This window comes from Ranitomeya variabilis, chromosome 3 (genome assembly GCF_051348905.1).
Source record: "Ranitomeya variabilis isolate aRanVar5 chromosome 3, aRanVar5.hap1, whole genome shotgun sequence".
Classification (NCBI taxonomy): Eukaryota; Metazoa; Chordata; class Amphibia; order Anura; family Dendrobatidae; genus Ranitomeya; species Ranitomeya variabilis.
Genome location: NC_135234.1, coordinates 12,503,394 through 12,530,642, shown reverse-complemented (window position 1 = coordinate 12,530,642; position 27,249 = coordinate 12,503,394). Strand labels below are relative to the sequence as shown.

The window sequence follows — 27,249 nt, the reverse complement described above, 5'->3', positions numbered from 1 at the left end:
TTTACATCCACTATGGAGGCACTTGTACTTATACTAAGTCAGACGTCAATACCCATGAAGCATTTCTGCAGCCGTTCCCCAATTTTCCACAGTCCGTGTTGTGCCTGGGCTCGTGCCACCATCCATACTCCATCACACACTGTTGAAGCTCTCCATACAGGTCATAGTGAGGTCCATTACTCCCCGGTGGTCTCACACCCCTCAGATCTATTTAGTCCACTGGCAGCTCCTGAAAGTCCCATTGAGCCCTCGCCAACCGGCACTCTGTCTTAGGACAGTCCTCTCCTGGATTCCTGTCTCCTAACTATGGACATATCACATTCTCTCAGGTCCGCTCACCAGGATGTCAGGCAGCTCCTACCTACTTTCAGGGGGACACTTTCTGTCAGGGTGGTCTCCTTCTCATCTTCTTTATCAGCGGTCCATCTCCTATACCCTGGACAGTTACGGTAATCCTCCCTCTGTAATCTGGTGCAGAACACAGTTTAAGATGTCTCCACTCCTCATGTATTAGCCACTACTCAGTAACGTGGCTCTTGCTCCTCACCCTGTGCACTCGGTTTCTGCAGAACATGTGGTCACCTCTCCACAGTGCTGTGCGATCCTACATGGAGGGCTAAGGGTTCACTATAGGCAGCGCACCTTGGAGCACTGTCAATCGTCATCAGCGGAGGGGCAGATGATGGTAGTTGAGGTGATGGAGCGGTGCACCGAGCACTTGGCTGCCCCAAGGGTGCCTGAAGCCCCCTCATTTATGTATATAATAAGATGGATAGCCATAAAACAAAATAAGAAAAATCTTTATCACATGTGTGATTCTTATACATTCATCTGGAGGCCTCTAGATGAATGTACAAGTGGTTCAGTTTCCGTTTTGGAGGCAACAGAATCCCATTAATATAATTGTCTATTACTGGACAACACCAGCTTCATCATTCATCAATCACTCACCTCCTGCAGAGCCGCCATTACAGTGATTTGGGCGCCACTGTTCCCATTTTTGTATCACGTGACTGCTGCAGCCAATCTGTAACTGCTGCAGCCAATCTGTGACTGCTTACTGACTGCACTCTTTACTATTTTATCAGAAGAAATGAACAGTCTGGCGAAATATTGAAATGCTGCAGTCGATCAGCGACTATTAATTGGCTGCAGTGAACACAAAATTGGGAACAGCAGCTCCAACAGCACTGGGACATCCTGAGTTTTATTTTTAATGGTACACTAACTGATTAAGTCACATCTTGCATTATACTCCAGAGCTGCACTCACTATTCTGCTGGTGCAGTCACTGTGTACATACATTACATTACTGATCCTGAGTTACATCCTGTATTATACTCCAGAGCTGCACTCACTATTCTGCTGATGCAGTCACTGTGTACATGCATTACATTACTGATCCTGAGTTACCTCCTGTATTATACCCCAGAGCTGCGCTCACTATTCTGCTGGTGCAGTCACTGTGTACATACATTACATTACTGATCCTGAGTTACCTCCTGTATTATACTCCAGAGCTGCACTCACTATTCTGCTGGTGCAGTCACTGTGTACATACATTACATTACTGATCCTGAGTTACATCCTGTATTATACCCCAGAGCTGCACTCTCTATTCTGCTGGTGCAGTCACTGTGTACATACATTACATTACTGATCCTGAGTTACATCCTGTATTATACCCCAGAGCTGCACTCACTATTCTGCTGGTGCAGTCACTGTGTACATACATTACATTACTGATCCTGAGTTACATCCTGTATTATACTCCAGAGCTGCACTCACTATTCTGCTGGTGCAGTCACTGTGTACATGCATTACATTACTGATCCTGAGTTACCTCCTGTATTATACCCCAGAGCTGCGCTCACTATTCTGCTGGTGCAGTCACTGTGTACATACATTACATTACTGATCCTGAGTTACATCCTGTATTATACTCCAGAGCTGCACTCACTATTCTGCTGGTGCAGTCACTGTGTACATGCATTACATTACTGATCCTGAGTTACCTCCTGTATTATACTCCAGAGCTGCACTCACTATTCTGCTGGTGCAGTCACTGTGTACATACATTACATTACTGATCCTGAGTTACATCCTGTATTATACCCCAGAGCTGCACTCACTATTCTGCTCATGGAGTCACTGTGTACATACATTACATTACTGATCCTGAGTTACCTCCTGTATTATACCCCAGAGCTGCGCTCACTATTCTGCTGGTGCAGTCACTGTGTACATACATTACATTACTGATCCTGAGTTACCTCCTGTATTATACTCCAGAGCTGCGCTCACTATTCTGCTGGTGCAGTCACTGTGTATGGAGCGCCCCCACACCGCCGCAGGGCCCAGGGGTACCCGGAGCCGGGCCTCTGGGTCTCAGTCCTGGGGTTGTCACGGTGGCTAGACCCGGTCCGTGGCCCTGTCTGTCAGTGGGGGACGTCCGTTGCAAATAGGTGCTGTTAACGGTGGTATAGCGGTGCAGTTGTGGGGTGCAGGTCGCGGTAAATAACGAGGACACCAGGTTGCAGTCTCTTTACCTCTTTACTGGAGATCTCTCGGTCATCAGTCCAGAATCCGGTCCACCAGGCTGCGCAAGTCCGGCCGGTCCAATGGCACTTCCAGAGTTCTCCTCACAGGTGGAAATCAGTGCCTTCCTTCTTAGCGCTTTGTGTTGTAGTCCTTCCCTGCTGTGCTTACGGAAAGTACCCCACAACTGTTGTGTCTGTTTCTTAAGTTCCCTCACAACTCGATTAACTGATCTTCTGCTAATCTTCCGTCCCTTCCTGATGTTACAGTAAGAACGGCACCCGTTTGTCAGGTAGGCCTGGAGTTCTTCCGGGACCCTAGAGACGCCCCTCTCCCGCAATTGCCCCCCAACACTTCATAGGTGATATGTGGTAGACAGCCCGCCTGAGACTGACTGTCCTGCCGCTGTTTGGAGTATGGCTTAAAGCTGTATATTATTCCACTCCCTCGGCGTTCCGGCCACCGGTAATGCGCCTCAGCAAGGTGCTGCCTCTTTCAACAAAACCCCTGCTGGTATTCTCCTTCTGCTTGATTTCGTTTCTCACTCAGCACAATCTATCTCGCTTCTAATCCTTTCTTAGGGCACCGCCGCTATTCTGAGCAGGCACGGTCCCGTTACGTTCTTTCAATGCCAAGCCTCTGCCAGGATCCCACCCCTGGCAGAGACCCTACTGTCTCTTCCTCCACAACACCCTCTCTCACTAGGTGTTGCTTCGTTCGATCCAGTCAGCTTTCTCCCTAACTTCCTGCCTGACCCCCAGTTTACCCACTATGGTGGGGAGTGGCCTAATGAATAGCACCCTTAGCTCCCCCCGGAGGCCCAGCTGTGAAACATATTGGTGTCTGTGATACCTGATCAGAAGAACTCCTTCAGTGCCATCGAACGCACCATGGCTCCCCTTAGTGGCGAAGCCACAGTACTGCAACGACCAGGACTCTGGGGCGCTGCACTCCCCCCTGGTTAAACACAGTACTCCGGGACTGGGAAGAAAAACAACAATACAGATTAGCAAAAAGACATACAATTTTGTTGAGTGCAAAACAATAAGTATACTTGAACAGGCTTCCCTTTATGGGAGGTGAGGACACTTTAACGTTACAAAACATAATCAAATATCATAGCAACAGGCTACAATTTACTCTCATTACCCAACCGGGTATTCTACTAAGTGCAAATGCTGGAACAATAAATTAACATTGCCTTTAAGAAACATACACTCTTAGTTTATCAAAGGCCTTCCTATAATCACATTACAGGGCAAAGTAACTCTTCATTCTCCTACTTTTGAACCTGCAGGACCGCCTGTCCCTATGGCACCAGACCTACTGCCTCTCCTTTCTTTTACAGGACCGCCCCGTTCAGCCAGGGCCTACTGCCTTTCTCTACTATACATAGTATAGACATAACATTCCTTTCAGTTTGAGAACATGGAGCCCACTCTGCCTGGCTCCTATAAGGACTCACTCTCTAACCCCTACGGGTCTACTTTCTGTCCTTAGTAACGAACTAGCTTTCTATGGGGACGCAGGGTTTACCTTCTATCCTCACCTTCATTATTACTTTCTTACGTTTCTATCCATGCAGAACTCTAGTCTACCTCAACAGGCTTTCTGCATCTTTCCTTTTGAAGAACATTATTCAAGCTTCACATTTCAAACATATCAAACACATATAACTTTTCATGTAAAACGGTTACATTTCTTGCAAAGCATCATCATGACATTACTGTTTCAAAACAGTATCACTTTCAGGTTCAATTCCCACCTCCCCTTTAAGAGGAGATCAAGTCTTTCTGAGGTAGCTCTTCTTCTCAGCCTACCAGTCCATACCAGAGCTCCGGAATGGCATCTTCGCAAAGTGTCTTTAACTAAAACCAGTAGGAAGCACCTTTAAGAAGGTGCAAACTATTTACAGGAAAGTTTGAATCATGCACAGTCCATGATTTCGCAGTTTGTGTAACTTTGTGCAAAACTTCTGGAAAACAACAATAGTGACCCCGGGTCAACAAAGGGGTCACCTTTTTAAAGTTTACCCTGGACGGGTTTTAGCAGCAACTTAAAGAACAAACTGTAACTATTTACATTTTCAGGTTTCCGAGGTTTAGTTGGACGGCTTCCAGGGCTGCACCTGGCACTTAACCCTTCTTGGCCTGGGCAAAGTGAGGTCCAGGGTTACACCCAGTGCTGGACAAACGCCGTTAATCCGTCTTTCATGTACGATTAAATCATGCGCAGCGATGGAGGTCTGCGCAGCTTGAGTATGGGCATCTGCTGCAGCAGAGGTAGCGGCTGCTGCAAGATCAGTCACTGGAACGGAGTCAGTCATCAGGGCAGGGTGGCTCTTCCTACCTGCTTCAGATGCGGTTCCTCCGGTGCCGGTCTGCTCCGTCTCCGCTGGGGTCTGGAACGCTGGCTGCGGGGCCTTGTGCTGCGACGCTGTCATCTCTGCTTGCAGCACCTCGCTTTCCGGCAGGGCCTTGCTTTCTGGCTTCGGAGCGCTGGAACTTCTTTCTTGCTCCGGACCAGACGAGGCTGCCGACAGACGTCTGGCGAGGCTCCCGATGATGGTCTTCTTCCACCCGGCCTCAGTGATCAGCTGCATCCGCCGGGGTTGATGGATCAGCCCGTCCGCTCCGGTCTGCAGGAGGTCAGCGTCAACTGTGGAGGTCTGGCTGCGGTGCCTCTCCGGGTAGCTGGGGGAGTCCTCGGCTCCGACCCCACGCTCCGGCTCCGGGCGGCTGGCCATGGTGGCCTCCATGTTGCTCGCTCCTTCTTCCTGGTCCTTTTCCCGCTCTCTTCTTCGTGGGCAGTTTCGTTTTCTCTGTCTCTGCCCACCGTTGAGGATCAGGAGGCGGATCTCGGCTGCTGACGGACACGTCCTCAAGGGGCCGAGATATTTAGACTGGGCGGCCATTGTCTTTCGCGCTCTTCAGCTTGTTCACGCCCACTTCCACGCCCTTCTTCTTCTCCTGCGCTCTCCTTAGCGCTGTAATGGCGGCGGTTTTGGCGGGAACTCCTGGCGGCAAGTGGCAACACACAGTCCTTGTAATAAAGCACAGTCCAAGCACGATAAATCACAGTTCCAAGGCACACATGACCTGATTCTTCAGGCTTAAGTAGATCCTGTTCGTGACGCCAAGTTGGAGCGCCCCCACACTGCCGCAGGGCCGAGGGGTACCCGGAGCCGGGCCTCTGGGTCTCAGTCCTGGGGTTGTCACGGTGGCTAGACCCGGTCCGTGGCCCTGTCTGTCAGTGGGGGACGTCCGTTGCAAATAGGTGCTGTTAACGGTGGTATAGCGGTGCAGTTGTGGGGTGCAGGTCGCGGTAAATAACGAGGACACCAGGTTGCAGTCTCTTTACCTCTTTACTGGAGATCTCTCGGTCCTCAGTCCAGAATCCGGTCCACCAGGCTGCGCAAGTCCGGCCGGTCCAATGGCACTTCCAGAGTTCTCCTCACAGGTGGAAATCAGTGCCTTCCTTCTTAGCGCTTTGTGTTGTAGTCCTTCCCTGCTGTGCTCACGGAAAGTACCCCACAACTGTTGTGTCTGTTTCTTAAGTTCCCTCACAACTCGATTAACTGATCTTCTGCTAATCTTCCGTCCCTTCCTGATGTTACAGTAAGAACGGCACCCGTTTGTCAGGTAGGCCTGGAGTTCTTCCGGGACCCTAGAGACGCCCCTCTCCCGCAATTGCCCCCCAAGACTTCATAGGTGATATGTGGTAGACAGCCCGCCTGAGACTGACTGTCCTGCCGCTGTTTGGAGTATGGCTTAAAGCTGTATATTATTCCACTCCCTCGGCGTTCCGGCCACCGGTAATGCGCCTCAGCAAGGTGCTGCCTCTTTCAACAAAACCCCTGCTGGTATTCTCCTTCTGCTTGATTTCGTTTCTCACTCAGCACAATCTATCTCGCTTCTAGTCCTTTCTTGGGCACCGCCGCTATACTGAGCAGGCACGGTCCCGTTACGTTCTTTCAATGCCAAGCCTCTGCCAGGATCCCACCCCTGACAGAGACCCTACTGTCTCTTCCTCCACAACACCCTCTCTCACTAGGTGTTGCTTCGTTCGATCCAGTCAGCTTTCTCCCTAACTTCCTGCCTGACCCCCAGTTTACCCACTATGGTGGGGAGTGGCCTAATGAATAGCACCCTTAGCTCCCCCCGGAGGCCCAGCTGTGAAACATATTGGTGTCTGTGATACCTGATTGGAGGAACTCCTTCAGTGCCATCGAACGCACCATGGCTCCCCTTAGTGGCGGAGCCACAGTACTGCAACGACCAGGACTCTGGGGCGCTGCACTTACATACATTACATTACTGATCCTGAGTTACATCCTGTATTATACCCCAGAGCTGCGCTCACTATTCTGCTGCTGCAGTCACTGTGTACATACATTACTGATCCTGAGTTACATCCTGTATTATACTCCAGAGCTGCACTCACTATTCTGCTGGTGCAGTCACTGTGTACATACATTACATTACTGATCCTGAGTTACATCCTGTATTATACTCCAGAGCTGCACTCACTATTCTGCTGGTGTAGTCACTGTGTACATACATTACATTACTGATCCTGAGTTACATCCTGTATTATACTCCAGAGCTGCACTCACTATTCTGCTGGTGCAGTCACTGTGTACATACATTACATTACTGATCCTGAGTTACATCCTGTATTATACTCCAGAGCTGCACTCACTATTCTGCTGGAGCAGTCACTGTGTACATACATTACATTACTGATCCTGAGTTACATCCTGTATTATACCCCAGAGCTGCACTCACTATTCTGCTGGTGCAGTCACTGTGTACATACATTACATTACTGATCCTGAGTTACATCCTGTATTATACCCCAGAGCTGCACTCACTATTCTGCTGGTGCAGTCACTGTGTACATACATTACATTACTGATCCTGAGTTACATCCTGTATTATACCCCAGAGCTGCACTCACTATTCTGCTGGTGCAGTCACTGTGTACATACATTACATTACTGATCCTGAGTTACATCCTGTATTATACCCCAGAGCTGCACTCACTATTCTGCTTGTGCACTCACTGTGTACATACATTACATTACTGATCCTGAGTTACCTCCTGTATTATACCCCAGAGCTGCACTCACTATTCTGCTGGTGCAGTCACTGTGTACATACATTACATTACTGATCCTGAGTTACATCCTGTATTATACTCCAGAGCTGCACTCACTATTCTGCTGGTGCAGTCACTGTGTACATACATTACATTACTGATCCTGAGTTACATCCTGTATTATACCCCAGAGCTGCACTCACTATTCTGCTGGTGCAGTCACTGTGTACATACATTACATTACTGATCCTGAGTTACCTCCTGTTTTATACCCCAGGGCTGCACTCACTATTCTGCTGGTGCAGTCACTGTGTACATACATTACATTACTGATCCTGAGTTACATCCTGTATTATACTCCAGAGCTGCACTCACTATTCTGCTGGTCCGAGTGCTGATTATGGGACGTGATACAATGTTTCTCTGTCCTGTTTCTTTATGTTTTTTTCGATCTCTTTTTACAGGACGATTCCCTCTCAGATTCACCAAACAAGCACAGATAATAATGAGAAAGAGGAGGTGAGTCGCTGACATTATGCAGTGGGTGCGGAAAGTATTCAGACCCCTTTAAATTTTTCACTCTGTTTCATTGCAGCCATTTGGTAAATTAAGTTCATTTTTTCTCATTAATGTACACTCTGCACCCCATCTTGATTGAAAAAACACAGAAATGTAGAAATTTTTGCAAAGTAATCTAATATATAAAGCTGAATGTGTGTATGTATGTATGTGTGTATGTCCGGGATTGGCATCTGCACCGTCGCAGCTACAGCCACAAAATTTTGCACAGTCACACGTCTGGACCCCGAGAGCGTCATAGGCTATGTTGTGAGGTGAAATTTTAACCCCGCGCTTTCCAATTCACCAAACAATTTTGCTCCTATCTACAAAATGGGGAAAAAGTGAAAGGAAAAGTGTTGGAGGCAAATTAACAGCTGCCAGATGTGAACAAGGGGGACTTAAAGAATGAGAGCGATGGCGCCAAAGAGTATATACTGTGCAGTTGCTAAGGTGGGGCCCCGACATGGGATAATCACCACACCACCACGTGGATATGAACACACACACAAAATGCACCACACACTACCACGTGCTCGAACACATATACCACCCTCAGCGCACATTTCACCACACATACACCAACCTCGCCACATAAAAGTCGAAACACAAAAGTCACCACTCAAAACTCGCCACGCGCAAAACTCGCTACATGCAAAACTCGCCACACGCAAAACTAGGCTCACACAAAACTCGCCACACGTGCAAAACTCACCTCATGGAAAACTCACCTCATGCAAAACTTGCACACACAGAAAAATTGCCACATGTACAAAAGTTGCACCACATGCAAAAGTTGCCTCACACAAAACTTGCACATACTCAAAACGCACCACACATAAAACTCGCCACGTGCAAAACTCGCCATGCACAAATCTTGCTGCACACAACTTGCTACACTAACCTGTCACATGCAACTCGACACACAAAATGTTGCTACACACATGTCGCCACACAAAACTCATCTCACAAAAGTCGCTACATGCATGTCGCCACACGCAACTCAACACACACAACTTGACACACGAAACTCGCCCTAAAACACACACAAGTCTGGTATTATCCTTCAAAAATAAAAATCTGATTAATAAGCAGACAAACTACAAGAGCAACAAATGTACCATATAGGAAATATGGCAGCTGTCAGTCACATGACCTGTCTATTATGTGTATGTGTGAGCTAATATATACTGCCAGGGGGGAGGGCTTCCTGTTGGCTGGGGATTTATCAGGCTGCCAATAGCAACCAATCACAGCTCAGCTTCTATTTTGCTACAGTTAATTAATCTGAGCTCTGATTGGTTAATATAGGCAACAAAGACATTCTCAGTATAACAAAGCTAATATATGTTGTGAAATGCTTCTATTAGCTTAGTTTTTGCCTTTTAATAATTACATTTCTATCTATTTGTTTTGTGGTTTTTGCGTGCAGAATAAATTTTTGTTAACACATTCTATTTTGCTAACAGCAGTCATTAACCCGGGCGAAGCCGGGTAGTACAGCTAGTTAAAAAATAAAAACTGAACTATCACATGGTCATAAGTCTTCACACCCTTTGCTCAGTATTGAGTAGAAGCACATTTTGATCTAGTACAGCCATGAGTCTTCTTGGGAATGATGCTACAAGTTTTTCAACCCTGGATTTGGGGATCCTCGGCCATTCTTCCTTGCAGATCCTACCAGTTCCATCAGGATGGATGGTGAACGTTGGTGGACGCCATTTGCAGGTCTCTCCAGAGAGGCTCCATTGGGTTTAGGCCAGAACTCTGGCTGGGCCAGTCAAGAATGGTCACAGAGTTGTTCTGAAGCCATGAAGGGTCTTTGTCTTGTTGGAAGGTGAACCTTCGGCCAAGTCTGAGGTCCAGAGCCTCTGGAAGAGGTTTTCATCCAGGATATCTCTCTGCTTGGCTGCATTCATGTTTACTTCAATGGCAACCAGTCATCCTGTCCCTGCAGCTGAAAAACACCCCCATAGCATGATGCTGCCTCCACCATGCTTCACTGTTGGCATTGTATTGGGCAGGTGATGAGCAGTGCCTGGTTTTCTCCACACATACCACATAAAATTATCACCAAAAAGGTCTATCTTCATCTCCTCAGACCAGAGAATCTTATTTCTCATAGTCTGGGAGTCCTTCATGTGTTTTTTAGCAAACTCTATGTGGCTTTCATATGTCTTGCACTGAGCAGAGGCTTCCGTCGGGCCACTCTGCCATAAAGGCCCGACTGGTGGAGGCTGCAGTGATAGTTGACTTTGTGGAACTTTCTCCCATCTCCCTACTGCATCTCTGGAGCTCAGCCACAGTGATCTTGGGGTTCTTCTTTACCTCTCTCACCAAGGCTCTTCTCCCACGATTGCTCAGTTTGGCTGGACGGCCAGGTCTAGGAAGACTTCTGGTGGTCTCAAACTTCTTCCATTTAAGGATTATAGAGGCCACTGTGCTCTTAGGAACCTTGAGTACTGCAGAAATACTGTTGGAACCTTGGCCAGATCTGTGCCTTGCCACAATTCTGTCTCTGAGCTCCTTGGCCAGTTCCTTTGACCTCATGATTCTCATTTGGTCTGACAAGGTCTGTGAGGTCTTATATAGACAGGTGTGCGCCTTTCCAAATCAAGTCCTATCAGTTTAATTACACACAGCTGGACTCCAATGAAGGGGTAGAACCATCTCAAGGAGAATCACAAGGAAATGGACATCATGGGACTTACATATCAGTGTCTGAGCAAAGGGGCTGAAGACTTATGACCATGTGTTATTTCAGTTTTTCTTTTTTATTAAATTTGCAAAAATTTCTACATTTCTATTTTTTTCAGTCAAGATGGGGTGCAGAGTGCACATTAATGAGAAAAAATGAACTTTTTTCAATTTACCAAATGGCTGCAATGAAACAAAGAGTGAAAAATGTTTAGGGGGTCTGAATACTTTCCGTACCCACTGTACATTAACACCTTAAGTTCAGGCCCATTTCTGAAAGAAGCTTTTCTTATCATTATCTGGGTGTGGCTGTAGCTGATGACTGTTTTCCTTTTGTGTTTGTCGGGGGTTTAGTATTGGGATCCATATAACTTATTACTTTTTATTAACTTTTATAAATACTAAGAACTGCATTCCTGCCGTGTTTCTTTTTATTTTTATATTTTGTACCTGACGCCGTTCACATTGTTTCCTCAGTCTGTGGATCACTGATAAGACAAATCTTTTTTTGAGACATATCCCCTTTTTTTATTGTCTGTAGACAGAACTGTGTTAGGGCTCATTTTCTGCAGGACAATCTGTCGTTTTCACTTGCGCCATTTCTGGATACTGACGACATTTTGATCACATTTTTTTCCCTTTTTTATTGTTAAGGATGAAAAAAATGTAATAAATCTTAAATGTTTTCTTTTTTTGCAGAATTCACAGTGCAGCATATTTAACATTTCAGCTTAATTTTGGAGGTCGATACAATTACCGTACTGTAATACCCAATTTATAATGTTTTTGGTTTGACTACTTTTGCATGAGAACAAGTCCTTTCTAAAACAAATCTTTTAGCACTTTAAGTCTCAATATTCTGAGAGCCGTAACGTTATTGTTTTTCTTTTTACAGAGTGGTGTAAGGGTTTGTTTTTTATTTTTTTGCATAATTTAAGATGGATTTTTTTAGTCTGTACATTTTTGGGACATGTGACTTTTTTTAATCTCTTTTTACTTCATTTGTTGCATGGCTGGATAAATAAAAATAAAGCATTCACAGTGCTGAATAAAAAATGAAATCACTTTATACGATGCATTGTTACGATGTGGCAATGCTGTGTGTTATTTAAGGGAATATGTGTTAGGGCTGGCTGGTAAATATAGATGTTATTATCGGTGCGTTCACAGCCCAGGGTCCACCGTGCAGGAGAACCTGCTGCTAGCAAATGGCACTATATGGCGGTATAAGCGAGCTCTGTTACTTCACAGAGTCACCGTGATACAAAAGGACTGTGTCCTGTTACGCTCACAGGAGTACACAGCTAACTGCTGATCTGATAGCAGTCTGTGGTCATGCAGTCAGAGAAGCACACAAACAATTCCTCTCCGGAGGTGCCGGTATTCTAGTGGCTTATTTCAGCCGGGCCCTGACCACAAGCATACATGACCACAAAGATTGATACTAGCGCATGGCCGTGCGGCCATGCGAACCTTTTATAGTTCAGGACCTTCCTAGAGGACCAATGGGAGTTGCTTCAGGACCTGAGCGTGTGACCCCTGACCTCCAATGAGAGGTCTTCCTTTGGGCATGCTCAGAAGGGAGAAAGCAGGACAGTCCCAGAAGCGAGTCCTCGCCACTGACCAGTACTAGCTATAATAGCAGAGCCTGAAAGAACAGCAGTAGCCAGACGCAGAGTATCTGCTTGAGCCAGATGCTGGGCCCGACGTCTCTGCCGAGCAGGCTCCACTGTGGCTGGAGAAGAGTGGGAGACCACAGCAGAGATGGCGTGAGATTCCCCCTGAGCAGAGGCGGGAACTTGAGCCCTAACAATATGTTCTTTTTTTCAAAATAAATCATTTGAGGGTTTTCTTTATACTTTGAACACTTTAGTACATTTTTGATTTTTTTTACAATATTTTTAATTGTAATAATGTGACTTTACCATGTGATCCTTAGATAATGCCCTGCACTACTTATATAGTGCGGTGTATCATATATGCCTATCAGTGATTTACTGACGAAGGGCAAAGGGGGCGCTCTACCTCTTTTAATCTCAAAGAAGAATCCAATTACTTCCAATTAGAAGAATATCGGCCAAACCTGATGATTTTGGAGAGACTGATCCATCATCTAATGTGTATGGAGATCTTTTAACTCCTCATTGACAGCAGATTTTGGGGTAAATAAGATCCAGGTTGTTAGATTTAACATATCTGACAATGAAGACCGTGCAACAATCTCCTACCGTTTTGTGATTACAGCCCCTCTGCTTACCTATGTGTCTACATGGTAACAAACTACAAACCAGCCCTGTAGTCTGATCCTGCAGTCATGTTTTGCTCCCATACACTTCAATAGTCTACAGACATCAGGAGACAGATGTAAGAGTAACATATACAGTAAAGTCCAAGATCAGACTACACAGGAATCGTTTGTAGTCTGTAACCATGGGGACACATAGATCTGCATATGAGCTGTATACTCATAATGGGAGGAGATTAATACTGAAAAGTATTGGTAAATTTCACTTTTTTTTAATTAAATTGGAGAGCTAATCACATAGGACATTTATTTAGACAGATATTTATGTATTAGTGGTGATTTCCCGCCTAGGTCACTCGAGAGGTTGTCACTAGCCTACCGCTTACACCACTAACTAGTAGTGTAAAATTCTATAATGTAACCCCCCAGCTCTAAATATGTATTTTTGTGTTCTCCCCCCAGCCGGTGTATGATAATATCCAGGACGATTACTTCTTTCGTTTCAACACTTTGTACGATCAGACACCGGCCGTTCCGATGGCCCAAAGACCGAACAAGCCAGAGACCATAGAAGCCGCAGTGGGACCCACAGAAGGATCCTCATCGTGCTGTGAACCATTTGCATGAAGATTATATATTTATTATGTTCTGGGACACAAGTTTTGACGTTTTTTTAAAACAATCGGTCAATTCAGGAACTCTCCATGTTACGAGGTGCTGCTCTTGGTGGATGAGAATACGTCTTCTCTATACTGAATGTAAAGTACATCGGGGCCCATCGTGTCTTGGTAATGTCCCTACAAGTCCCTGAAGGCAGCACAGAACATCAAGAAGGTTCATGAGCTCCTTGATTTTTCTGAGTGACCATGATCTTCCAGAGAAAGCTAGACTGTCCTGGAAAAGGTGATCCTCAGGGGCGTGATGAGGTGTACGTGGCCCATGTGGGTGGTGCCTGGAGACGCACCAATGAGACTGTCTATTTTGGATACATTTATCAGTGATTTGGAAATGCTCCACACTAGTCCTGTATAAAAAGGTTTACACATCACTGTTTGTATTATATGTTCTATAATATATTCTGTAACTATAGTTCATGTGATATTAAGATGTGGGCAATCTGTGGACCATTGTGGTCATTAGTTCACTGCTGAAGGTTGTGATCACATGCAAGACGTACAGTATATATGATCAAAATATATATAAACTCAATATAAATATGTAAGCCCCACCTCTGCGCTGTCAAGGACCACCCCCAAAGAGCCATAGAATATCTCTTTTTACTTTTTCTGGAGAAGGTTGGATCTTTGGCCTTTGTACAATTTAGCAAAGCCAAGAGAGGTGAGATGAGCAGAAATAGATAAAGGACATAATATTTGTATGTGTGGGTATTAGTGCACCTGCAGTTAGTAAGTGACTGCATATAGTGAGCTATGTAGTGTCTATGTGCATGGAAGAAGGTTGTCATGGACATATGTAAGCATGAAGGTGTGCAGTGAACATGTGGATATACGGTATGTGCATGCATTCAGCAGTGCGCATGTGCTGAACATACATGTCTATAAGCGCTATCTGTATGTGCGTTACGTGTTTGGAATGATGTATGCCGTGACTATGCACACTGTATGTGTCTACTGTGTACAAGGTTTATGTGTATTGTCTGTTTCTGTTATTGTTGTGGACAATGTATGACAATTTCATATGGTCACTCTCATTGTAATATTCCAGCACCCTATTGTAGTACGCACTCTCTCAGTATTATATGGACACTCTATCTTGGCATTATTTGCTCACTTTCAGTATTATGTGGGCACTCTATTTTAGCAGCATTTGAGCACTCTATTGTGGCATTATTTATGGACTCTATTTAATAATATTTGGGCACTATCTGTTTTAGTATTTTGTGCATTCTATTTTGGGCACTCTATTTAAGGATTATTTGGACACTCTAGTTTAGCATTAATTTGGCCCTCTGCATTATTTTGCACTTTATTATGGCATTATTTAGGCACTTTCAGTATTATGTGGGCACTCTGTTTTAGCAGTATTTGGGCACTCTATTTTGACATTATTTGGGATCTTTTTTGCAGTATTATTTGGGCACTCAGTATTTTGTACCTATTGTGGCATTATTTAGGCACTGTACTTTAACAGCATTTGGCCACTCTATTTTAGCATTATTTGGGCAACCTCAGCATTATTTGGGATTTCTTTAGTACTGTTATTTGGGCACTCTATTGTACCATTATTTGAGCACTATTTTAGTACTGCTTTTGGGCTTTCTTTAGTACTGTTATTTGGGCACTATTGTATCATTATTTGGGCACTATTTTAGTATTATTATTTGGGCACTCTATTGTAGCATTATTTTAGCATTACTCAGTATTATTTGGGCACTATTTTAGTACTGTGATTTGGGCACACTATCGTAACATTATTTGGGCACGCAGTATTATTTTGACATTATTTTAGTACTTTTATTTGGACACTTTATTGTAGCATTATATTGACACAGAATTATTTGGGCACTATTTTAGTACTATTATTGTGCACTATGGATCACTATTATGTAGCACTGTAGTTCTTTATTATTTGAACAGTAAATGGCATTAATGAACACATTATTAATTTATTAATTTAACCAGAGGGAGAAAGCTTTCAAAAGTTTCCAATGGAGCCCAGGATTTTCTAGTTCGGCCCCAAATTAATTATATAAAGGCGATCTCTGTCTAGGGTTGCAAAATAATTCAGAAACAGGTTTATCTGCAAAAATATTTGATAGTAATAATGAATTTTTCACCCTTTTTCCACTGGCAGATATTAATAATGATATCATAATATTCAATGCAAGAAGGTGACAATCACCAGTAAGGAATGGGTTAAAATAGCTGAGGATTAGTTATATTATTTTTGTGATGGTCATTTCCTGAAAATAAGAATTCACCACAGGAAGCCTCCTCCTCACGACATGAGTAGAGACTACACAGCGCTGATATGATCTGTTACTGAGGTACTAGTATGTAGGTGTGTGTCACAGCGACAGACCGCGGCTCATCTATGGTAAAGCCAACATGATAACCACATAAAAGTCAGAACAAACAGTAGCAACGATACCAGAATATCTCAACATAAAGGGACCAGTACACAGGCAGCAATAATCAACACAAAGAATTAATGCTCACATTACATTTTATTACATACTATAGAGTGTCAAGTGAAATACATAAAAGCTCATTAGAAAGGAGAAAACGCAGTACAAAAAGGTGGGTCACATCGATTGATACAAACAGATTGATATACGTATATACATAACCTTAAGTGGTCTTAGACCAAATGATCAGTTGAATGTATAGCACAGACTATGTATCGTAATATCAGTACATTAATCAAATATAGCATACAAGTATAAGAATATACATGTTAAGTAACAATCCCCATCAACAGACACATAGGTCACCTATATAAGACATTATAGTCATAGTAATCATTAGTTTTTAAGCTGCTAAGAGGAATAAATCATCATTTATGGCACAAATTCATACCCATAGTTAAGGCAGATGTATGTACCAATGTCAAGGTCCACCCTAGAGATAATCCCAAGGTGCATTTCACAATGTTCAGTGCCTTGCTTCAACTGAGGCGGAGGAGTTGGTTTTCTCCTGTCAGATACCTGCTCCTTCACCCCAATCCCACTGCCACCCTCTGTTACCCTCCCTTCCATTGAGGTGCACTCTGTGCGCATCTATTCCCCCTCCAACCTCCAACTGGCTGCCATTTACCACCCCCCAGGGCCAGCCACCACCTTCTTTGACCACTTCACCACCTGGCTACTTCATTTCCTTTCTGCGGACATCCCCACTATCATCATGGGCGATTTCAACATCCCCACTGACACTTCCCTCTCAGCTGCTACTAAACTTCTCTCACTTCCTCCTTCGGCCTCACTCAATGGTCTTCTGCAGCCACTCACAAAGATGGTCACACACTGGACCTCATCTTTACCCGCCTCTGCTCCCTATCTAACCTCTCTAACTCACCTCTTCCTCTTTCTGACTACAACCTTCTCACATTCTCATCTCTCTCCACTCCATGTCTACAATCCCCACCCCACAAACTTTCACACCCTCGCAGAAATCTTAAACATCTTGACCTACATTCATTCTCTGAATCCCTCCTCCCTCTCGCAGACATAAGTTCCATACACAATGCGGATGACGCTGCCGCTCTATATAACACCACAATAGCTGTAGCTTTGGAATCTGCTGCCCCACTTACAGATACCAAAGCTTGCAAAATCATCAGACAGCCCTGGCACACCAGCCTGACCAAAGAATTGAGGCGAGCTTCCAGGGCTGCTGAGCGCAGATGGAAAAGATCCCACTCCAACGAGCACTTCATCGCATTCAAACAGTCCCTCACTACTTTCAAAACCACACTCACCACAGCTAAACAAACTTTCTTCTCATCTCTCATATCCTCCCTGTCTCACAACCCTAAACAGTTATTCAACACCCTCAATTCTCTCCTCCGTCCCCCAGCACCTCCTCCCTCCCCACTTATCTCCGCTGAAGACTTTGCCTCATTTTTCAAGCAGAAGATTGATAGCATCAGAGACAGTTTTGGTCAACAACCCCCAGAGCCCTTCCTCCTGACTTCCCAGCCCTCCACCTCCAAAACCAACTTCTCCACCATTACAGAAGATCAACTCTCCACTCTACTCTCAAGATCGCATCTCACCACCTGTGCACTTGACCAGCTCCCATCCCACCTCATCCCAAACCTCACCACAGTCTTCATCCCAACCCTAACCCATCTCTTCAACCTATCACTAACAACTGGTGTTTTCCCCTCAGGCTTTAAACATGCCTCCATCACACCTATCCTCAAAAAGCCCTCTCTTGACCCATCCTCTGTATCTAGCTATCGCCCTATATCACTTCTCCCTTATGCCTCCAAACTACTTGAACAACACGTTTACCTTGAACTGTCCTCCCATCTCTCTTCTTGCTCCCTCTTTGACCGCTTACAATCTGGCTTCCGGTCATACCATTCCACTGAAGCTGCCCTAACTAAGGTCACCAACGACCTCTTAACCGCCAAGAGCATGCGACACTACTCTGTCTCCTCCTCCTTGACCTGTCGGCTGCCTTTAACACAGTGGACCATTCCCTATTATTACAGACCCTCTCATCCCTTGGCATCACAGACTTGGCCCTATCCTGGATCTCATCATACCTAACAGACCGGACATTCAGCGTCTCCCACTCACACACCACCTCCTCACCTCGCCCCCTGTCGGAGTCCCACAAGGTTCAGTCCTTGGGCCCCTGCTCTTCTCCATTTACACCTTTGGCCTGGGACAGCTCATAGATTCTCATGGCTTTCAGTATCACCTCTATGCTGATGACACACAGATCTACATCTCTGGACCAGATATCACCTCCCTACTAACTAGAATCCCTCAATGTCTGTCCACTATTTCATCCTTCTTCTCAGCTAGATTTCTCAAACTTAACATGGACAAAACAGAATTCATCATCTTTCCCCCATCTCACGCGACCCCCCCAATGAACCTATCCATTACAGTAAATGGCTGCCCACTCTCCCCAGTCCCACAAGCTCGCTGCCTCGGGGTAATCCTTGACGCTGATCTCTCCTTCAAACCACATATCCAAGCCCTTTCCACTTCCTGCCGACTTCAACTCAAAAATATTTCACAAATCCGTTCATTCCTCAACCAAGAATCTGCAAAAACCCTAGTCCATGCCCTCATCATCTCTCGCCTTGACTACTGCAACCTCCTGCTCTGTGGCCTCCCCTCTAACACTCTCGCACCCCTCCAATCTATACTAATCTCTGCTGCCCGACTAATCCACCTGTCCCCCCACTATTCCCCGGCCTCTCCCCTCTGTCAATCCCTTCACTGGCTCCCCATTGCCCAGAGCCCCCTGTACAAAACCCTAACCATGATGTACAAAGCCATCCACAACCTGTCTCCTCCATACATCTGTGACCTCGTCTCCCGGTACTTACCTACACGCAACCTCCGATCCTCACAAGATCTCCTTCTCTACTCCCCTCTTATCTCCTCTTCCCACAATCGTATACAAGATTTCTCTCGCGTATCACCCCTACTCTGGAACCCTCTACCACAACACATCAGACTCTCGCCTACCATCGAAACCTTCAAAAAGAACCTGAAGACCCACCTCTTCCGACAAGCCTACAACCTGCAGTAACCACCGATCGACCAAACCGCTGCATGACCAGCTCTATCCTCACCTACTGTATCCTCACCCATCCCTTGTAGATTGTGAGCCTTCGCGGGCAGGGTCCTCTCTCCTCCTGTACCAGTTATGACTTGTATTGTTTAAGATTATTGTACTTGTTTTTATGTATACCCCTCCTCACATGTAAAGTGCCATGGAATAAATGGCGCTATAACAATAAATAAATAATAATAATAATAATAACTGAGGGGGTGGATGTTGCACCCATCGCTGCTCCCTTAAAGCAAAAATACTATTGATCTTTTCATAAAAACATCTCAAACATAAATAATGCAATATCAGAATGTGAGAAACAAAACTGCAGTGATAAATTGCAGCTGTCCTTGTAGTACACTTTATTAATGTATTTTAAGGCTGGTTCGCAAAACATGAATCCTTGGTAACATTTAGGAATTAACAGCATCATTAGTTATACAATCTCCTAACTTACAGTGAACAGAACAGTCTGTGAACTAGAACACAACACTGAAGTCGCCAATTTTTCCCTTTTAGTGGTGGTGTTCGAATGCCTGATGCCTCCTACTAATAACTTGACTTCTTTGTATCTCTGGATTTTCATTGGTATGGTAAGTTCCAGAACTGTCTGTTTATTTTTGGCTTACCTATCTTGAAGACCTGATTGACCTAGAGATGATGTGACCAACACACAGGCTCCGCTGCACTTATATACAATACACATGCCAGAAATTGTAGGAGCTGGTAATACCAGGGCCTGGTGCTATTGACAAATTATCTAGTAGGCTGCTTTCCATGAGGCGATATGTATTTTTGGCTATGGGATAAATGAGTTTAGAAAGTATCCTCTCTCATTAATTTTTGCCCTTTTTAGCACCCTCAGTGACTGTCCAGGGATTGTCCTGGAGTAGGTCTTAAACAATCTTATAAAAGTAAATGCTTGGCAGATGCTTCAGAAATACTTCATTTTTGCAGGTCTGAACAGTTCTGCTCATGTCTTGTTTGTTTTTGTTTTTTTTTAAATCTGTGCAATCATATTTCATTTCTATCAATAATATTTTTTGCCTTTTAATATGTTCTAATGTTTTAGTTTTTTCATGTTTTTGGTATTTTCTCTGTTGATTTAAGTAGAACTAAAGGATATTTAGGGAGTTTCCAACCTATGGGCTGTTTGATGGTCTTGTGAAGAACAGGAATTGAAATATTTGAATCCTTTACCTGCCGCAAAATAAAAGATCAGATCCTGAATCCATTAGAAAAAAAACTGAGCATAGAGGGACTTTAAGAGAATGGTAGTAAATGCAGTTATTCAAAGAGGGTGCATTAATTACATAACCATTGATGGTAAAACCTCTAACCACTGCACATAGTGATACTCATAATAATCAAAGGGGAAATAATCCAAAAATATAATTTTTATTTAAACACTTAAAGTTACCATTTTATCACAGAACACTCTGCAGGGTCGCTTGTAATTATCAGTCTTATTGAAATATCATGCTAGGGAAAAGAGATAGAAAACTATTTCGAAAGGTATGGTGGAAGTGTACTCGCCCTCATTCGCCCAAACTTGCCGCGGAGGTTGGCACCCTAAGCTCGACACTGCACCCCCGCTCAAAGTCGGCTATCAATAAGTGACCCTAATAGGGAGTAACTATCCAAAATTCCCCCAAAAAACAGTAAAGTGTTACAGTGCAATATAATAGTTTATACAGTGAAGGAAATAAGTATTTGATCCCTTGCTGATTATGTAAGTTTGCCCACTGACAAACACATGAACAGTCTATAATTTTAAGTTTAGGTTAATTTTAACATTGAGAGATAGAATATCAAAAATAAAATCCAGAACATCACATTGTATAAATTATATAAATTAATTTGCATTTTGCAGTGAGAAATAAGTATTTGATCCCCTACTAACCATTAAGAGTTCTGGCTCCTACAGACCAGTTAGACTCCTGATCACCTCGTTACCTGCATTAATGACAGCTGTCTTACATAGTCACCTTTATAAAAGACTCCTGTCCACAGACTCCATTAATCAGTCAGACTCTGACCTCTTCAACATGGGCAAGACCAAAGAGCTTTATAAGGATGTCAGGGACAAGATCATAGACCTGCACAAAGCTGGAATGGGCTACAAAACCATAAGATGCTGGGTGAGGAGACAACTGTTGGTGCAATAGTAAGAAAATGGAAGAAATACAAAATGACTGTCAATCAACATCGATCTGGGGCACCATGCAAAATCTCACCTCGTGGGGTATCTTTGATCACGAGGAAAGTGAGAAATCATCCTAAAACTACACGGGGGAACTTGTTAATGATCTCAAGGCAAATGAGACCTCAGTCACCAAGAAAACCATTGGTAACCCATTACGTAATAAAGGTTTTAAATCCTGCAGTGCCCGCAAGGTCCCCCTGCTCAAAAAGGCACATGTGCAGGCCCGTCTGGAGTTTGCCGAAGAACACCTGGATGATTCTGTGAGTGATTGGGAGAAGGTGCTGTGGTCAGATGAGACAAAAATTGAGCACTTGGCATTAACTCAACTCGCCGTGTTTGGAGGAAGCGAAATGCTGCCTATGACCAAAGAACACCATCCCCACTGTCAAGCATGGAGGTGGAAACATTAGGTTTTGGGGGTATTTCTTTGCTAAGGGCACAGGATTACTTTACCACATCAACGGGAGAATGGATGGAGCCATGTACTGTAAAATCCTGAGTGACAACCTCCTTCCCACCGCCAGGACATTAAAAATGGGTTGTAGCTGGGTCTTCCAGCAAGACAATGACCCAAAACATACAGCCAAGGCAACAAAGGAGTGGCTCAAAAAGAAGCACATTAATGTCATGGAGTGGCCTAGCCAGTCTCCAGACCTCAATCCCATAGAAAACTTATGGAGGGAGTTGAAGCTCCGAGTTGCCAAGCAACAGCCTCAAAATCTTAATGATTTACAGAAGATCTGCAAAGAGGAGAGAAAAATTCCTCCTGACAAGTGCGCATTGTAGAAGGCAAAGCAAGAATCCAGCTCACCTGATGCGGCTTGTGGTGTGGGGAAGCACGGAGCACATGTAGTTGCACGCTGATAAGATCAAAGTAAAAAAAAGGATTGTTCCAGCTTCCAAATAGTCCAAAAAGAGTAATTTATTTGCTTGCATATAAAACAAGACTTGTAAAGGCAAGTTCACATGACCAAATAGCAGCGTATAGCTTTGAAAAAGAACACCCGGTGTGTTTGAAACGCATAGCTGCTATACGCTGTTATTTGGTCATGTGAACTTGCCTTTACAAGTCTGGTTTTTATATGCAAGCAAATAAATTACTCTTTTTAGACTATTTGGAAGCCGGAATAATCATTGTTTAATACTTTGACGTGCGCATTGTGTTTGTGGGGCAGGGTTCGTAAAAATATATCTGTGAGGCAGGAACAAAAAGAATCACTGTGTGTGAAGCTGGACCACAAAGGGTCCTTGTGTCTGTGGGTTAGGACCAGGGAGAGTCACTGTGTCTGTGGTTCAGGACCAGGAAGAATCCCTGTGTCTGTGGGGCAGGACCAGGGAGAGTCACTGTGTCTGTGGATCAGGACCATGGAGATTCCCTGTGTCTGTAGATCAGGACCAGGAAGAATCCCTGTGTCTGTGGTTCAGGACCAGTGAGAGTCACTGTGTCTGTGGGGCAGGACCAGGGAGAGTCACTGTGTCTGTGAGGCAGGACCAGGGAGAGTCACTGTGTCTGTGAGGCAGGACCAGGGAGAGTCACTGTGTCTGTGAGGCAGGACCATGGAGAGTCCCTGTGTCTGTGGATCAGGACCAGGAAGAATCCCTGTGTCTGTGGGACAGGACCAGGGAGAGTCACTGTGTCTGTGGATCAGGACCATGGAGATTCCCTGTGTCTGTAGATCAGGACCAGGGAGAGTCACTGTGTCTGTGGAGAGTCCCTTTGTCTGTGGTTCAGGACCAGGAAGAGTCTCTGTGTTTGTGGAGCAGGACCAGGGAGAGTCACTGTGTCTGTGAGGCAAGGCATGGAAGAGTCACTGTATCTTTGGGCAGGACCATAGCGAGTCCCCATGTTTGTGAGACTGGGCCATGAAGCGTCCCTGTGTCTATGAGTCAGGACCAGGGAATATCACTGTGTCTGTAAGGCAAGGCCTGGAAGAGTCACTGTATCTGTGCAGAAGGACCATACACAGTCCCCGTGTTTGTGAGGCAGGACCAGAGAGAGTCACTGTGTCTGTAGGTCAGGATCAGAGAGAGTCACCGTGGCTGTGGGTTAGGACCAAAGAGGGACAAAGAATGTAGCTGTTAGTTTCTGCTGATTGATCAGTGTGGTTGTAGTGCTGCTGCAATTTAAATCACAGCTACACTTCTATTCAGGTAAATTTCAGGCTTTGGAGAAGTTTAGATATGCAGCAAACCAATTCAAAATACAAAAATAGCTGGCGCACTCACTAAATACACATGAATCCCAAGGATAGTGGGGGTGCAAACGCAAGTGGCTAATACACTGTCACAAAGCCAAGAGAAAAAGAAGCCACTGAACAATTATTCGCACACCACCCATAATGAATATCAAAAGGAACAACTTTATTGGTAACACAATAATTAAAAACACTTAAAAGCAATACAAAAAAACTCCCCCCATCAGGTCCATTGTGAAATAACGGCTGCAACAAAAACATGAAACATGCTCAATGGTATGCATGAAAAAACACAAGAAGATAAAGTACTGCACAAATGGGTCAGAGACCAATAACTGGTAAATAGAGCCCCCTAATATGCAAGGTCTAGCCCAATAACCACTGTGGCATATAATAATGCAACATACCCCCCAGCTCACCATGGGCCGGGGTAAGAGGCCAGGAGAGCTCTAAAGGGAACACCGACCCAAGGCAGGACAGTGTAAATCAACGGTTACCATGGAATACCTACAATAAGGATGGTAACCGAGCAGCCAGAAGCAGGACCGACGGGCAGGAGATCCCGACGCGTATCGCGGTTACAGGGACCGCTTCATCAGGGGATGCCTGATACGGGATCTCCTGCCCGTCGGTCCTGCTTCTGGCTGCTCGGTTACCATCCTTATTTTAGGTATTCCATGGTAACCGTTGATTTACACTGTCCTGCCTTGGGTCGGTGTTCCCTTTAGAGCTCTCCTGGCCTCTTACCCCGGCCCATGGTGAGCTGGGGGGTATGTTGCATTATTATATGCCACAGTGGTTATTGGGCTAGACCTTGCATATTAGGGGGCTCTATTTACCAGTTATTGGTCTCTGACCCATTTGTGCAGTACTTTATCTTCTTGTGTTTTTTCATGCATACCATTGAGCATGTTTCATGTTTTTGTTGCAGCCGTTATTTCACAATGGACCTGATGGGGGGAGTTTTTTTGTATTGCTTTTAAGTGTTTTTAATTATTGTGTTACCAATAAAGTTGTTCCTTTTGATATTCATTATGGGTGGTGTGCGAATAATTGTTCAGTGGCTTCTTTTTCACTTGGCTTTGTGGCAGCAAACCAATTCATTGCAAATAAAACTTCCTAGAAAAATTTGACAATGTTGGATGTGATGAGACAGCATTTATTCCTAATTATGCCAGATGAATTTTCCAGTAGGTCAAGAGACATAGGCCGTTGTTCATAATAGCCTGGAAGTTGACTCTTGAATCGATATTTGCTGTAATTTATTGTGCTGCTCTCCTTGGAAGAGAGGGAGAAAGGGTAATTGAACAATCAATGTGTGCTAATATGTTGTTTATCCATTGTATTAATCCATGCAGCTTCTTGACCTGCAAACAGTGAAGGACAAACTATGCAGATTAATGGAATTCTTGAACACTGAGAGATGACCTCATCCCACCTTCCAGCTGACCTGTGGATGATGGCCTGAAGGACAGTTGTGAATATAAAAGAGGATCTGCCTCTGTTCCCAGGGAGACTTTACAGAACAGCAGCCATGGAACCATTGCTCCAACAGGAGGAATACAGATTAGAAACTCTCTACAGGATGCCAGATTTAGGCCTCTTTAGTCCGTACCGACGGACGTTGTGAAAGTTTTGCATGACGTGGGCAGCGGATGCAGTTTTTCAACGCATCCGCTGCCCATTCTGCAGTCCGGGGAGGAGGGGGCGGACGCGGCGGCCAAAAAAAGTTCACTTGAACATTTTTTTGTGACGACGGTCCGCTAAAACACAACGTATCCGTCGTACGATGGACGCGACGTGTGGCCATCCGTCGTGATCCGTCGCTAATACAAGTCTATGGGCAAAAAACGCATCCTGCGAGCACATTTCCAGGATCCGTTTTTTGCCCAAAACGACGGATTGCGACGGATGCCAAATGATGGAAGTGTGAAAGAGGCCTAAGGGACCTTAGCCCCAGCTGGAGGAATACAGATCTGGTCCATTGACCATCACTGAACCAATGGAGACTTTCGGAGAAGCCAGGTTGGGACAATCAGGTCATCTAGCCATGTATCACAATGGACTGTCAGCTTCCTAAGCTTGTCGTTACCTCTTCTCTGTGGGTACCCGCCAAAAGTGGGGTGCCGCTGGTGCGGGTATTTGGCCCTGGAAGCCCCAAATTCGCAATTGCTCTAATCCTGGCGAGTCAGTGGAAGGGTGAAACGCTGTCATTTGCACCATCCTGTGTATTTACTGAGACTGTACTCTATGTTATTGCCTGTTGGTGGTTCAATAAAGTATTGCTACACTGCGTAACCCTCACCCTCTGTTGTCTGAGTAGTATTCTGTCAATGGGAAGGGGGTACAAGTGGAAAGTGGGATAAGCCCTGGTCCATGCGGTCTTTCAAAAGACAGCCAGGCCAGGGGACGAGAGCTCCCACTGACCCTTGTGTCTCCACACTGGAGAATTCAAATTTCAATAGATTGGCTCATCTCTACCATCCCCGACCTCTGCAGAGATTGCGGAGATGGTAACACTAAGACCACCCTATCCAGTGATGGCTACCTCCTCACCGTGCTCACAGTTACGTTAGACCACTGACCTCACTGGACAATCTACCAGAATTACTTCTCCACTGAGCACCAGGAGGACGTTTGGTTAATTCATCTTGCAAAATGTCTTAAGATTGTATCTGACATGACCTCTGGTAATTTTACGCTTCTCATTAAATACATTGCAACATCTGTGCAGCAGAGCTTCCTCTTCTTCATATACTGAACCTTCTTGCTTCCTCCAGCACATGGACCAACATGATCGTTATCAAATGTGGACAAGTGGGGAAATAAGACCGTTCGTATGAATTTGCTCAAACATTGCAGCTTTGTAGTGACCCTCCCTCATCACGCCATCAACATGCTTGAGACAGCACAGAGTACTTCAGAAGAGGGGTGTTTTGATCTTTTAGGATGTCATAGCCTGAGCGTTGTCTATTGAAATATGATGGGGTCCCCAGCAGCACAAAGTATTTAAGCACAGGAATATGCTGATCCTGAGAGTTACAGAGGGGAAGCAGGAACTGGAGCAGCACAGAGTATTTCAGAAGGAGAGTGCCCCCCTTCATGTCATGCAGCATGTCAGAGAATTATATAGCTGGTATCTGCCTCTAGCAGCAGTGCTGCTGTTAACCTCTTAAATGCTGTCTGTCCTGAAAGTTCGGGCGCCCTTTGGCCTCCCCACAACAAGATCACAGGGAGCTGATGAATTGCTATAACAGCCATCATGTGATCTCTTCTATGTAATTTATCTTTTTAAAAAGTAAAAGAAAATATATAAAACTTGAATCTCCCCCTTTTTTCCCCAATTAACACTAAATAAATGTAAAAAAATCTATGCATATTTGTTAACACTGCATACAGAAAATCCGGTCTATCAAAATATAAAACTGAATAAACAGATCGATAAACGCC

The 27,249-nt window shown here is 44.7% G+C and overlaps 1 protein-coding gene across 1 annotated transcript in view; it reads left to right on the top strand.

Moving 5' to 3' along the window:
- The window catches only part of LOC143817884 (uncharacterized), a 109,580-nt gene extending 95,395 nt beyond the window's left edge, over positions 1-14,185 (top strand). The window contains exons 4-5 of the mRNA XM_077299355.1: positions 8,103-8,157; positions 13,601-14,185. Of these exons, the coding sequence (XP_077155470.1) occupies positions 8,103-8,157; positions 13,601-13,765 (220 nt within the window). The 3' untranslated portion in view covers positions 13,766-14,185. The remainder of the gene's footprint in view (positions 1-8,102; positions 8,158-13,600) is intronic.
- The last annotated feature ends 13,064 nt before the right edge of the window (positions 14,186-27,249 follow it).